The sequence below is a fragment of the Astatotilapia calliptera genome, chromosome 12 (assembly GCF_900246225.1).
Source record: "Astatotilapia calliptera chromosome 12, fAstCal1.2, whole genome shotgun sequence".
NCBI classification, from domain to species: Eukaryota; Metazoa; Chordata; class Actinopteri; order Cichliformes; family Cichlidae; genus Astatotilapia; species Astatotilapia calliptera.
In genome coordinates this window covers 4,683,136-4,696,705 of record NC_039313.1, presented here as the reverse complement: position 1 = coordinate 4,696,705, position 13,570 = coordinate 4,683,136, and the positions used below count along the sequence as shown (strand labels likewise).

General features: G+C 40.1%; 1 protein-coding gene across 5 annotated transcripts; it reads left to right on the top strand.

The window, feature by feature from the left end:
- The first annotated feature begins 518 nt into the window (after window positions 1–518).
- Window positions 519–13,484, top strand: susd1 (sushi domain containing 1). Of its 5 annotated transcripts, XM_026188396.1 has the most exons (19): window positions 519–1,290; window positions 1,422–1,565; window positions 5,174–5,329; window positions 5,443–5,595; window positions 6,542–6,721; window positions 7,645–7,824; window positions 7,942–8,121; window positions 8,604–8,783; window positions 8,868–9,047; window positions 9,205–9,384; window positions 9,538–9,717; window positions 9,952–10,116; window positions 11,780–11,874; window positions 11,950–12,136; window positions 12,294–12,387; window positions 12,495–12,750; window positions 12,830–12,869; window positions 12,981–13,074; window positions 13,225–13,482. In XM_026188396.1, the coding sequence occupies exons 1-19, from the start codon at window positions 1,236–1,238 to the stop codon at window positions 13,241–13,243; spliced, it is 2,718 nt and encodes a 905-aa protein (XP_026044181.1). In that variant the 5' UTR covers window positions 519–1,235; the 3' UTR covers window positions 13,244–13,482. The 5 variants fall into 5 exon arrangements, with proteins under 5 accessions (XP_026044181.1, XP_026044180.1, XP_026044184.1 ...); XM_026188395.1 differs by having other exon boundaries at window positions 9,205–9,717; window positions 13,225–13,484; XM_026188399.1 differs by lacking the exons at window positions 8,604–8,783; window positions 8,868–9,047; window positions 9,205–9,384; window positions 9,538–9,717 and having other exon boundaries at window positions 13,225–13,472.
- Window positions 13,485–13,570: the final 86 nt, after the last annotated feature.

Here is a 13,570-nt window from a genome sequence, read left to right as displayed (position 1 = left end):
TCTGGCCACTGATCAATGGTTGTTGATCATTCGTCATGAGAATTTGCATATTAATGATCAAGGAACTGACCTCACAGCCCATTGTTCATTCAGTGGGCTGGTTTCAGTCACTGTAGAAATCTACTGTTTATAAGTTTGGGGAAACCTGCAGTCAGCTGAGACTGAAGAAGTCACTTGGATGAGTGACGAAACGTTTCTCCCACTGAAAACTCTACGTCCAGATGAACAGAATCAACCTTTTGGGGAAAATGTGAAATGTTTGAGGAGAAAATTATATAAACTGTGTATTTAAACAATCATGTACTATTGGATTGTAAGTTTATTCAGTTTTTTATTCATTTATTTTTTATTTTCTCTCTTTTCCACGTGATGTTACTCATTTGTTCAAAGGGGTCACTTCCTTGATGTTTGACTAAACTAATGGTTTTGTGATTACCCAGACCTGATGTGTGCTCACACAAACACACAGTTTTCACTTTGATTTTTAGTTTGGACAAAAATGTCTAAAACTGGCCCGTGAATATATAAACACACACACACAGACACACAGAGCCACAGCTATGAAGAGTTTAGCTTACTAATTTGAGTGACAGAAAACCCCAGTTAGGACCCTGCTGGGCAGAGAGATAGGAGCTCATCAGACTTATCTCCCCCTCCCACATCACCCACTGCAGACCCCTAGTTTCAACATAAATACAAAAACTTAAAACACCGCTTATATATTTATGGAGTCTAATCTAAGTGAGCCATCACTTAGCATCGGGTAAACTGCACTTAACCTTCATGAATCCATAAGAGCTGTGTCAGTGGTTAACACCAAACTGGTGTAATGAGGAGTTTAATATGCACAAAACTAACTGTTACAAAGTGACACCATGTTTTTTAAGAGGAAATTCAGCAGGTTTATGGGGCCAAATATAGCTGTTATCAGCTCCCACAGCTGAGTGGGCAGTCCACTGTGAGTAGTGAACGTATCATCTGCAGATGCGAGTAGTAACTGAACATGCCAGACGATGACAGCTAAAACCACAAAACTGCTAGAGGACCATTGAGAAAGGAGTTTCTTTCCCAGGGTGACCTCAGCTCACCCACTCACAATTCTGGTTATCAAATGCGCTCAGCTTAATAATGGTGCACAAGAAGGAAGTACATAAATAAAAATAAAAAAATAGAAAAAACGAAGATGAGGACGAAGAGGTTTTGTGTCGGGTGAAGTCCACGGGGAGACTGGAAGGATGGATGAAGGAACCAAAAGCATGATTGTGTTCTTTCTGCTCTTCGTTTTTTCAGGTGAGAATCCTGGTGACGTTTTTCTCCCCACAATTCTGATTTTATAATTACAACCTATGATATATATGACATAATGAACAACTTTAAGTATCAACATGATAATTGGAGAAGAGTCCTCTCTATCCTCTCAGGTAAGCCAGCAGAGGGTCAGAGTCTGTTGGATGTGTGCTCAACCTGCCATGCTAATGCCACGTGTGACGACAAGTCAGATGGCTCGGGCAAAGTTTGTAACTGCAAGTACGGCTTTGTTGGAAATGGAAGAACCTTCTGTCAAGGTAGGAAAAAAATAAATATCTGTACTGCTGCTCCAGTTAATATATTAAAAATTAATCAAGTAACTTTATGTAATGTAAAAGAGGCTGCTCATAGGGATAAACCCACAGCGAATCAGCATCCACTTGTACAGTTTTCCAAGACTCCAAACAGCTCTTTAACGACTTTATGCTAACTATTTTGGTTTCATCAAATTTATCGTTTTTTACCGCCAACATCAGGATCATTTCTAGCAACAGCAGTGATCTGTTAGCACTCTGCTGCTGCACAGCAATCAAACAGTATGTAACCAAACAGCCCACAGACTAAAACATTACACGTATCTACCTGTTGTACAGTTTTCACACGAACATCTCCACTGTCAGCATCTTGGCAGCAAAATGAGGGATGTGAGGAGAAGAGGCGGTCTGATTGACAAAGTGTTAGCCAAAGTTTTATATCACAGGCAATCATTTTAAAACAAGAGTATGACCACAATTAACAAAGTAGATGCCATTTTTATTCCATATGACCCCAAACTAGTTTTTACAGAGTTTAATGTGTTTATAGAGGTCACATCAGAAAGACTTCAATAGGTCTGGAAGTTACATGAGTTAAGGCAAAGTTTCATTGGCTTTATTTTCCTAGCCTGAAGCTATAACCATGTTTTATGCTGGCTATGCCACAGGCGAGGTTAATAAGCTGGTGAGCATGATGGAGTATTTAGCAGCTCACAAGCTACAAATATAGCTCCAAATGTTGCTTTGCTCAGTATGTTAACAACCCCTTGCTTCCTGACACTTGAAGGTATATCTTATTATAGTTTCTATCCAAGAGGCCAAAACTAGACAGAGTCTAATCCATACTCACAGCTTTATGAGGTTGTACCTGTATGGACTATTCTTGGGTAATGGTGATTTGAGCTAAATGCTAATCTGAACTGGCTAATACTCGCAGTGATCCTAATTTAGCACGTTAGCATCATATTACTTTTGATTATTAGCAAAAAAAACACAAAATGCTGCTAATGCTGAGGGGTATGGAAATGGTTTAGTTACTATCCAAGAGGCCAAACCTAGACACAGCTAAATCCATACTCACAGCTCTATGAGGTTGTACCTATATGGGTTGTTCTTGGGTAAAGGTGATTTGAGCTAAATGCTAATTAGAAGTGACTAATACTCGCAGTGATGTTAATTTAGCATGTTAGCATCATATTACATTTAATAATTAGCAAAAACACAAAATGCAACTAATGCTGAGGGGTATGGAAATGGTTTAGCAAGTTTAATAAAGGCGTGAATAAGTAAGAAGTATAAAAATAATAATTACAGAGTTGTATTAATACATACCACTAAAAGGAATGAGTATTCGGGCCAGATTAAAAAAACAATTTTTTAAAAAATAGATTAAAGTCCAAATACTATTTTGAGAAAAAAGTTGAAATGTGGAGTCATATGAACTTGGAAGAGTTGGCCGGATATTGTACAAAAAATAAACTGGCTGGCAGTGGACAGATACAAGGAAACTGATGGTTACACCCTCATGCAATAAAGAGGATTTATGTTGTATCAGACAACCTGATCTTCTGATACAGCCTGCATCCTCTTTGCTCCACAGAGGTGTAACCACTGATATCCTCACATCTGTCCATTGCAGCTATTTCCTTTTGCACAGATGCAGTAAGATTCCAAGATTGTTTTTCCTTCTGAACAGATGTAGTTTTCTGCACCATCTCTTAAAAATCCAGAAGTACAGTGGGGCAAAAAAGTATTTAGTCAGCCACCGATTGTGCAAGTTCCCCCACTTAAAATGATGACAGAGGTCAGTAATTTGCACCAGAGGTACACTTCAACTGTGAGAGACAGAATGTGAAAAAAAAATCCATGAATCCACATGGTAGGATTTGTAAAGAATTTATTCGTAAATTAGGGTGGAAAATAAGTATTTGGTCACCTCAAACAAGGAAAATCTCTGGCTCTCACAGACCTGTAACGTCTTCTGTAAGAAGCTTTTCTGTCCCCCACTCGTTACCTGTATGAATGGCACCTGTTTGAACTCATCATCTGTATAAAAGACACCTGTCCACAGCCTCAAACAGTCAGACTCCAAACTCCGCCATGGCCAAGACCAAAGAGCTTTCGAAGGACACCAGGAAAAGTATTGTAGACCTGCACCAGACTGGGAAGAGTGAATCTACAATAGGCAAGAAGCTTGGTGTGAAAAAATCAACTGTGGGAGCAATCATCAGAAAATGGAAGACATACAAGACCACTGATAATCTCCCTCGATCTGGGGCTCCACGCAAGATCTCATCCCGTGGGGTCAAAATGATCATGAGAACGGTGAGCAAAGATCCCAGAACCACACGGGGGGACCTGGTGAATGACCTGCAGAGAGCTGGGACCAAAGTAACAAAGGTCACCATCAGTAACACACTACAACGGCAGGGAATCAAATCCCGCAGTGCCAGACGTGTTCCGCTGCTGAAGCCAGTGCATGTCCAGGCCCGTCTGAAGTTTGCCAGAGAGCACATGGATGATACAGCAGAGGATTGGGAGAATGTCATGTGGTCAGATGAAACCAAAGTAGAACTTTTTGGTATAAACTCAACTCGTCGTGTTTGGAGGAAGAAGAATACTGAGTTGCATCCCAAGAACACCATACCTACTGTGAAGCATGGGGGTGGAAACATCATGCTATGGGGCTGTTTTTCTGCCAAGGGGACAGGACGACTGATCCGTGTTAAGGACAGAATGAATGGGGCCATGTATCGTGAGATTTTGAGCCAAAACCTCCTTCCATCAGTGAGAACTTTGAAGATGAAACGAGGCTGGGTCTTCCAACATGACAATGATCCAAAACACACCGCACGGGCAACAAAGGAGTGGCTCCGTAAGAAGCATTTGAAAGTCCTGGAGTGGCCTAGCCAGTCTCCAGAACTCAACCCCATAGAAAATCTGTGGCGGGAGTTGAAAGTCCGTGTTGCTCGGCGACAGCCCCAAAACATCACTGCTCTCGAGAAGATCTGCATGGAGGAATGGGCCAAAATACCAGCTACTGTGTGTGCAAACCTGGTAAAGACCTATAGTAAACGTTTGACCTCTGTTATTGCCAACAAAGGTTATGTTACAAAGTATTGAGTTGTATTTTTGTTATTGACCAAATACTTATTTTCCACCCTGATTTACCAATAAATTCTTTACAAATCCTACCATGTGGATTCATGGATTTTTTTTTCACATTCTGTCTCTCACAGTTGAAGTGTACCTCTGGTGCAAATTACTGACCTCTGTCATCATTTTAGGTGGGGGAACTTGCACAATCGGTGGCTGACTAAATACTTTTTTGCCCCACTGTATTTTGTAGAGGGTCAATGCTAATTTCATTAGGGAGATTTGAAACAACAACTTATTTATTAAAATACTTTAAAAAAAAATCTTTTTTAGTTTATTCTTTTAAAAAGTATATATTTTAACCATAATATTCTATCATGCAGTTACTTATCTCACATTATTTGGGTTTATGAAAATGTCTATAAACTCTAATGGTAATTATTCCCATGGACCTTTTCCACACCTTTGAATTGCAGAAAAAAAATTCTTATTGATCGTTTTCTTTGTTTCTCCAGACAAAGATGAGTGTCAGATAGGATCCAGTAAGATCTGTGGCCAGCACACCACTTGTCACAACACTTTTGGCAGCTACTACTGTACTTGTCTGGCCGGCTACAGCCCTTCTAACAACATGGCTGTTTTCATCCCAAATGATGGCACCCACTGCCAGGGTGAGTTTGCGCTGTACCCAGGGTTTTTTAAGCAACACCTATGATATTAGAAATACATTATTAAATGAGCAAATTTTAAGCCACATGTTCATCATCTCTCTTTGGCTGTGCAGACATTGATGAGTGCGGGATCACAGGGCAGTGTGGAGAGGGAGCTCAATGCAGGAATCTTGAGGGCAGCTTTGACTGCAGCTGCCAGGTTGGATACAAAATCCACAATGGAGTAGAACCCTTTAACCCACTGAGAGACAAAGCTTCCTGCAAAGGTGCGCTCATATGTATTTATAGGACATTTTGTCACTCATCTAGAGTTCTGGTGTAATGTCAAAAATATATGGCTCTCGGTTTGGCTCTGCCACACTACTATCTGGTTACTATTATAATGAAGGCCAATGTGAAGGTTCTCAGTCATCCAGGTCATGGTAGTCTAAGGTGCTTGGACAGAAAAGTGTCTGGACTTCTTTAAGTTTCTTGAAGACATTTCATCTCATCCAAGAAGCTTCTTCAGTTCTAAGAGCAATTGGTGGAGACTCCCAGATTTTTAAGCCCTTTTGGGAGTGTCCCAAAGAGGGCCCAGGGCCCCTAATCACACAAGCCAAGGTGTGAAAATGGGTGTGGGTCACAATCAGCCAAGGTTTCCAGTGAACCCATTGTGAAACCTAACCCCACCCTGTCATGTGATTTATTGAGAACAAATGACCCAGGATGTGAGTGGGCGTTAAGTCGTCTGAGAAGGGATCTCACAACTGGATTATAGATGGCAGACAGTTGGTGTTGTAAGCCCCGCCCTCTGTTCAAAGATGGTTGTTCACAGTGGACATAGATGGCTTCTTTCACTCCTCTTTCAAACCATCTGTCTTCTCTGTCCAAAATGTGAACACTGACATCCTCGAAAGAGTGACCTCTGACCTTTAGATGCAAACGTACAGCTGAGTCTTGACCTGTCGAGGTTGCTCTATGTTGTGCCATGCGTTTATGAAGTTGCTGGCCCAAGGTGTTTGGAAATGTTGTAGGTGTTGTGAGGTAAGATGCCTGAAGAAGCCTCTCAGATGAGAGATGAAACATCGTCAGGACACTTAAAGAAGTCCAGACGCTTTTCTTACCAAGCTCCTTAGACAATGACAGTCAATCTTGAATTAAATCCATGCAACCAGTTGCTGTAAAGAAAAGCTGGATGTAAACCTAAGTTGTGTATAATCCTGTCCTGCTCAGTTGTTAACTGTGGCCCACCTGCACTACTGGAGGACACGGTGCTAGTGCCAGTCACAGGAACTACGTACAGCAGCGTGGCCACATTCATCTGCGATGAAGGCTTTGTGTGGAGGAGGGGAGACAACAGCTCTGTGTGTGGTGCTGAGGGTCTGTGGAGCAAACCTGACATGGTCTGTGAAGGTAATGAAACTCTTTGGTGCTTGTAGCTGTTGTGATGTTCGGCTCTGCTTAACATTATGTGTTTTAAAATGCATTCACTGATATTTTCATGCTAACACTGGAGACAACACTGTGAATCTCAAGGTGATTATCTGCCAAATTTTTACTTATTCAGAGGATTTCAGGATCATTAAGCTCATTACTCTTTTGTTTGGGTCACTTTTGATGAGGTACCCATTTAAAAATACATCATTAAAGGTCCTTATTGTACATTTGTCTGTTTAAAAATATGTTAACCCTCTCAGAATTAACAATGACTTTTTACAGATGTGAAGAAACAAGCGCAATAATTTTATTTCCACAGCATCTATGAAATGTGCGAGATATGAACTGAAGCTGAACGAGAGCCGCACGTGATACCAATTGGTACCACAAGATACATTTGAATGTAACCTTTATTTTCCAGGCTAGTCATTCAAGGGACACAAAAGCAAAGCCTGATAAGGAAATCGAGAGATTAGAAACAGCAGCACATATCAGAAAATATCTGAACACATCCACTGGTGAAATGCTGCCCCCTGGTGCTGAAAGTTTTGTTAAATTCCATAAACAGAAATGACTAAAACCTTAAAGTCATGTGTCACATTGGAGAGTGTATTAATGCTGATTTTCTTCCTAATATGCTTATAAACCTAAAAAATGTTTAGTTTAGGTTTTTTTTGCTGAAACAAGTTACTCTAATACTTGTTAAGAGTATTAATGCATTATTTTTACTAATGTAAAAACTTGCTTAATAATAATAATAATAATATTTGCATGTTTTTTCCAACATCCAGAGAGTTTTAGCCAGTGACAGGATTGTTTATGAAATGGATCAGTTTGAGTTGTTGGAGATTTTCAGGTGAAAACATTTTCACGCAGCATGTCACTACTTTGGCTCCCAGAGGTTGACTGTGGTTCTCCACCTGCCGTCCCTCACTCACGCTTGCTGTGGAATAAAAGCACAAGGATGGGCACTGAGGTGGTTTATCAGTGTAACTCTGGATATCATAATGTTGGAAAGGGAAATGTCTCCATCTGCACTGCAGCTGGACAGTGGGCGGGTCCATCTGTGCTCTGCCGAGGTACTGTCACTGTACTTTCATGCTGATGAGGACTATTTCTAATCGAAAATGATTGACTGACCGAATTAATCTGAATCCTTTGTGTTATGTTGTTGTGGTGATTGTCGTTCCTTGTAGAGATCTTGTGTGGAAATCCTCCTGTAATTGAATTCACTGGGCAGGTGTGGAGTTATAACTCCATCCCTGGCAGCACTGTGCTCTATTTCTGTAAAGACGGCTTTTATAACAAAGGAGGAAATAATGTATCCACCTGTCAGGAAAATGGTCAGTGGACATCCCCAACTTTGTCATGCCAAGGTAATCAAACAATGGATTGTTTTCTAATGAAAAAAAAAAGCATTAAATTATTAAATTCAATTCAATTTTATATAGCGCCGAAAAAACAACTGTCACCTCAAGGCACTTTATATTAACCACTTGGTGACAGTGGGAAAGAAAAACCCTCTTTCAACCAGGCTAAGAGGAGGAAGACGGGAAAACATCATAAGGACTTTTGAAAAAAAACAAATAATTAAATAAAGGTTTAATGTAGAGATTTAATGAGATAATTCAAGATTAAAGAGATTTTTTAAAGGTGGCATTCAGTAAATTGTCAATTTTAAAAAGTCACTTGATTTTAAGACCCGGTCGGTCCCCTTTGATTATACCTGTTTCTCTTGCTATGACAAACTAAACTATATTGTTCAATATCTTATTGTGAAGTAAATTAAAATGTCTTGTGCTTTCAGTTGTTTTTATAATCCTCCATAACTCCCCTTGTGTATCATTTCCCGTCATAGAGATATTATGTGGGAATCCTCCAAATCTGCCTCACACTGGACAAGTGTGGAAAGGTAGCTCCACCCCAGGAAGCACTGTAATTTACTACTGTAAAAAAGAATTTTATCACAGTGACGGAAACAATGTTTCAGTGTGCACAATTAATGGTTACTGGACAAAACCAGATATCTCATGCAAAGGTAACATCTTTCTTCTGGCGCTCTCGAGACACAAATAACTGTTTATTTTCTTCTGTTAAATGATAGATTTTTTTTCATCTGTAGAAGTTGACTGTGGCAAGCCCCCACTCATCCCTAATTCAGTCATGCACTGGGATAAAATTTCCACTGTGGGCTCAAAGGTTATTTATCAGTGTAAACCTGGATATCTCAGTGCTGGAACAGGGAATGTATCTGTTTGTAGTGCCAGTGGAAAATGGGATGGAGCACCGATCCTTTGTCAAGGTGACATTTAGCTATAAACTTGTGTGTTAATTACTGTAAAGTCATTTTAAACCACTGTGCAGTTTAACCATACACAATTCAAAACTCATTGAAGCATTGCTGACAACATACATCTAGCTATTATCACCCACAATGACCAGCTTTCTTTTTGTTGTAGAAATCAACTGTTGGGAGCCTGTTTTAAAACCCAATGCTAAAATGTTATGGGATGGCACATCACGCATTGGTAGTGTGGTTTATTACCAGTGTGCAGAGGGATATTACACCAGGAGCCTGAGAAACTACTCAGTATGTGGAGAAAACGGACTATGGGAGGATATTGATCTGTGGTGTGAAGGTGCAGATTATTACGTAATGCATGTTCAGGGGCTGTTGTTGTCGTTGTTATGGAAAAAAGGCATGTTTGATGGAGGATTGGACAGTGTGTCTGTCTTGTTGCATTTCTTTATAGCCCACAGTCTGTGCTCATTCATGTCTGTGTGTCAGACAGAAATAAGCTGTGGTCCCCCAGTAGCCCTCCCCCATGCTAACCTCCTGTGGGGCCACAACAGCACACCGGGCAGCACTGTGCTGTATGAGTGTATGGAAGGATTTTACCAGGAGAGTGGGAATAATATGTCAACATGTTCACTATCAGGAGAGTGGGGGGAAGTATCTATAAAGTGCAAAGGTAGAGTAACGATCTCTCTGTATCTGTTCAGCAGTGGGAGCATGATTATTTCTGATTATTAGCATGCTGTTTATGTGTTTGCATGCTTATTAATTTGTTTGTCCCTGCATGCTCTGTGGGTCTTAATATTTTTCTTTATTTCTAGGATTTTGGTTTCCTTTAGGTGCATGCTGAAAAAACAATGAATAGCACTATTTCTGAGTCATTAAACAATTCACTCTTGCTATTTTCCAGCTAAATGTGGCCCAGCTCCTTTTCTTGCCAACTCAGAGGTCGTGTGGCATAATAGAAGTGTTGTGATCCACCGCTGCGTGGCAGGATATCACAGCTGGAGGGGAAGCAATGTCTCTGTGTGCGGGAGCTCCAGGGAGTGGCAGAAAGCTACTCTGAGATGCATAGGTAAGTGTCAGCATACAGTTAAAGCCACAGTTCTCATTGTTTCATTACAGTCATCTGGAGGAGATTCCAATTGTTTAACTTGTATTTAGTAGCTTTTCAGTGCATCTTTCATTATGGCCCAAAGAGATTCTGATGCAAGTTAACAAGGCTGAAAAGCCCCCAAAAAGGAAAACCTTTCATAATACCCAGATCAACAACCGGTATTGGTAAAACAGATTACTGGCCTTCAGAATACTCAGTATTCTTAAAAGAAAGGACTGTGCTGGCCAAAAGGCCTGAAAGACTGCAGAAGACAACTAAAGTGGCTGACTGCATAATTTTCATTACATCTAGCCAACATAAGAACATTCTTGATGAGGTAGGTGAATGATTGTTAAAGTCTGCAACCAAGAAATTCTTTCATGGATGGAAATATAGTGTGTTTACAACAAGGTGCAAACCACTGGTTACACTCAAGAACAAGAAGGCCAGATTAGTCCTTGTCTGAAAAAACAAACTAGAGGTTGATCGGTTCTGGCAAAGATTCTTTTGATGCAAGAAAGAGATTAAATTGTACCATAATGATGGCAAGAGAAAAGAAGGGAAGAGAATGAAAGGAACTGCTCATGTTCCAAAGCACAGCACACCATCTGTTAAACACGACAGAGCCAATGCTTTAGCATGGGATGGCTGCCAGTGGAATCAGGTCTTTAGTGTATGATTGATGACATGACTGTTGATAAAAGTAGCAGGATGAATTCTAAAGTGTACAAGGCGCTACTCTCTACTCAGATTCAGCCACATTCTGCACAACAGACTGGATCGTGCTTCACAGTACATGTGGATAATGATCTAAAGCGTAGCTTTATGTTGCAAAGAAATGGGATATTCTTCAGTGGCCAAGTAAATCAGCTGATCTCAGCCCAATGGAGCATGGTTTTTATTAACTGAAGACAGAACTGATGGAAGAGTGCAGTATAATTGTCATACGCTTTGTGGATTGTTGCTTTTTACAGAATCAAAGACAGGAGGCAGAGAGAAAACTCAGTGTAAGCTTTGATTTTGATTTCCCAGGTGTTAAACAAAGTTCAGAGTCCACAGAGCAGTTTACAGAAAACTAGGAATCCATAGATCAGGAAATACTAAGAATTCCAAACACAAGCAAACTCAGCACTAGATGATCCACAGTTAGAGGGATGACTTGACAAAGGACAAGGAGAAGCTGAAACAATAAATACAAGAGTTGGTGGGGGAAAGGAAACACAGCTGAAAATAATGATGGAAGATGAGAAAAGGGAAGTAAAATAAAACAGGAAGTAATTACTCAGAGACAAAAGACTAACATAATACGACACAATAGAAAGAATAAGAAAATAAGTGACTGTGCCAAATAACCCTAAAGCAGAATATTAATGAAATAATCATTAACCAAAACAAATAATTGAGGCTCAGGATACTAAGAAATGTGATCATCAACCACAATCAAACTAAGAACCAAATGGAACATTAAATAATAAACAAGAATTACATCCACAAATTAAACACTGGTTCTGAAACCCAGGACCATAACAATAATAATACAGTACAACAACTGCATGACTGTCCATGACCAGCCTGTAGTGGGTAAATACTGTGGTTGACATGTTCATTATATCCCACAAAATGCTTTTTTTTTCATCCACAGAAATCAAACCACCTATCAATCACCTGCTTATTTTTAATGAAAGCTGCCTGCAGTGGAAAGCAGAAAAGTACGAGGAGGACACAGAGGTTTACAAGGTCAGATAAAACATCACCTACCTTCTTTAGCAACCAGGACTTTTCTCCATGACACATTTGGTTTAAACTTTCTAGGTGACTTACACTGGATCCAGGGACTACCAGAGATCCTTTTATGACAAAAGGAAGAGATTTCTGAGCTCCAAAGCAGACCAGCTGAAGCTCTGCCTTGGCTTGCTTCCAGTCACAAACTATAGCATCACCATCACTGCAACATCTGCCAAGTTCACAGCCTCTGTCACCACAAACACCAGTCTACCAGGTAGCAATTTAACCTCAACTCTGCTGTAGTCTGATAAAATTATTTCCAATCAATGTACCAAATATATTTCATAAATAAATAAAAGTATTGTGCATTTTATTCTCTTTGGTCCCTTTATACTAAGCAAAATACTTTATAATATGATCTTAATCAATAGTACCTCCAGGACCAGTTGTCTACTACAGGGAATTTGACACTCCTCTACCAACGTTGAGTCTGCGCAGATCACCCAACACACTGGACTTAATAAGGTATCAGCATGGCAAGGGGAAAGATATCTGATATCTCTGAATCCTTTCCAAACAAAATCATGAAATGTTGCATGTTAGAGTTAATTTTTTTGTCTTTTTTCTCCCAGTTTGTACCAAGTGTTTGTGCTTCCTGTAGAGGGGTTTATGATGTTTAACTGTTCCTCTCCTGCAATCGCGCTGCCTTTGAGCACACTTAAGTCACCAGCGGAGTACATCACTGCTCAGTTTGAAGTCCATCGTGTTGGAACAGAGATGAATCTTACTATAGGAGATGGGCTGCTCTATGGTGGCTTTTATAATGCACCACTGGAGAGTGGCAAGAACTATTATATCATTTTACGGGCTGTCAGTCAGTGGAAATCGGTGAGTGCAGCTATTCTATGGTTAAAAAGTAATGACTGAATATGTTCGACGGACTTTAGCTGCATGTCTTCTCTCCTAGGCCTTTAAAAGTTCCTGTGTCCTGTGGGCTAAAGTAACAGGTAATGCACTGTGAAGCAGTCAGCAAGATCATTTTATCCACCATTATGACACTCTCAATTTACCCCAGTTTCCAAAGTGTCACTTAGTCACAGAGACTTTCTTCATTCCAGCTACATCGTACGCTCTGAGGGTTTCATCGCTGTCTGCTGTAGCCACCATAGGGCTGGTTGCCGTGGTTATTTGGGGAGGCTACAGTATCCACTGGTATGGAAGATGGCACACACTTCATTACATTTCATTTTCACACTATTAACATAATTTCATGTCTAAGTAGACACACTGATCCATCAGTATATTAGTATAATGATCTATAGTCATAGTTATAGCGTAACGTCCCTCTGTCCTTGTTTCCAGGTGTTTCAAGAAGACATGATGCTCCTGAGTGCTGACGTGCTCTAATACTGTCCTGAGTTTCTAGCAGTACATTTTGTAAATAGTTATTATTTTATATTAAATATTATCACCATATTAAACTTATTAAAATCATTTTTTGACACAGACTCACATTGTGATTATTGGGTGTGCAGAGGTCCTCTCTTCTGTTCCAGGATCTCAGGGTCAGTTTATGATACTAAAGTCCTTTAAGAAGCAAGTCTTTCCTGTCTGCAGAGCACATTAAAATGTGTCAGAGCACTCATCAGGACACAGAAAGTGTGTGAGCAGAATGTCATCAGTGAAACCAAACATCCTTGGTGATGTG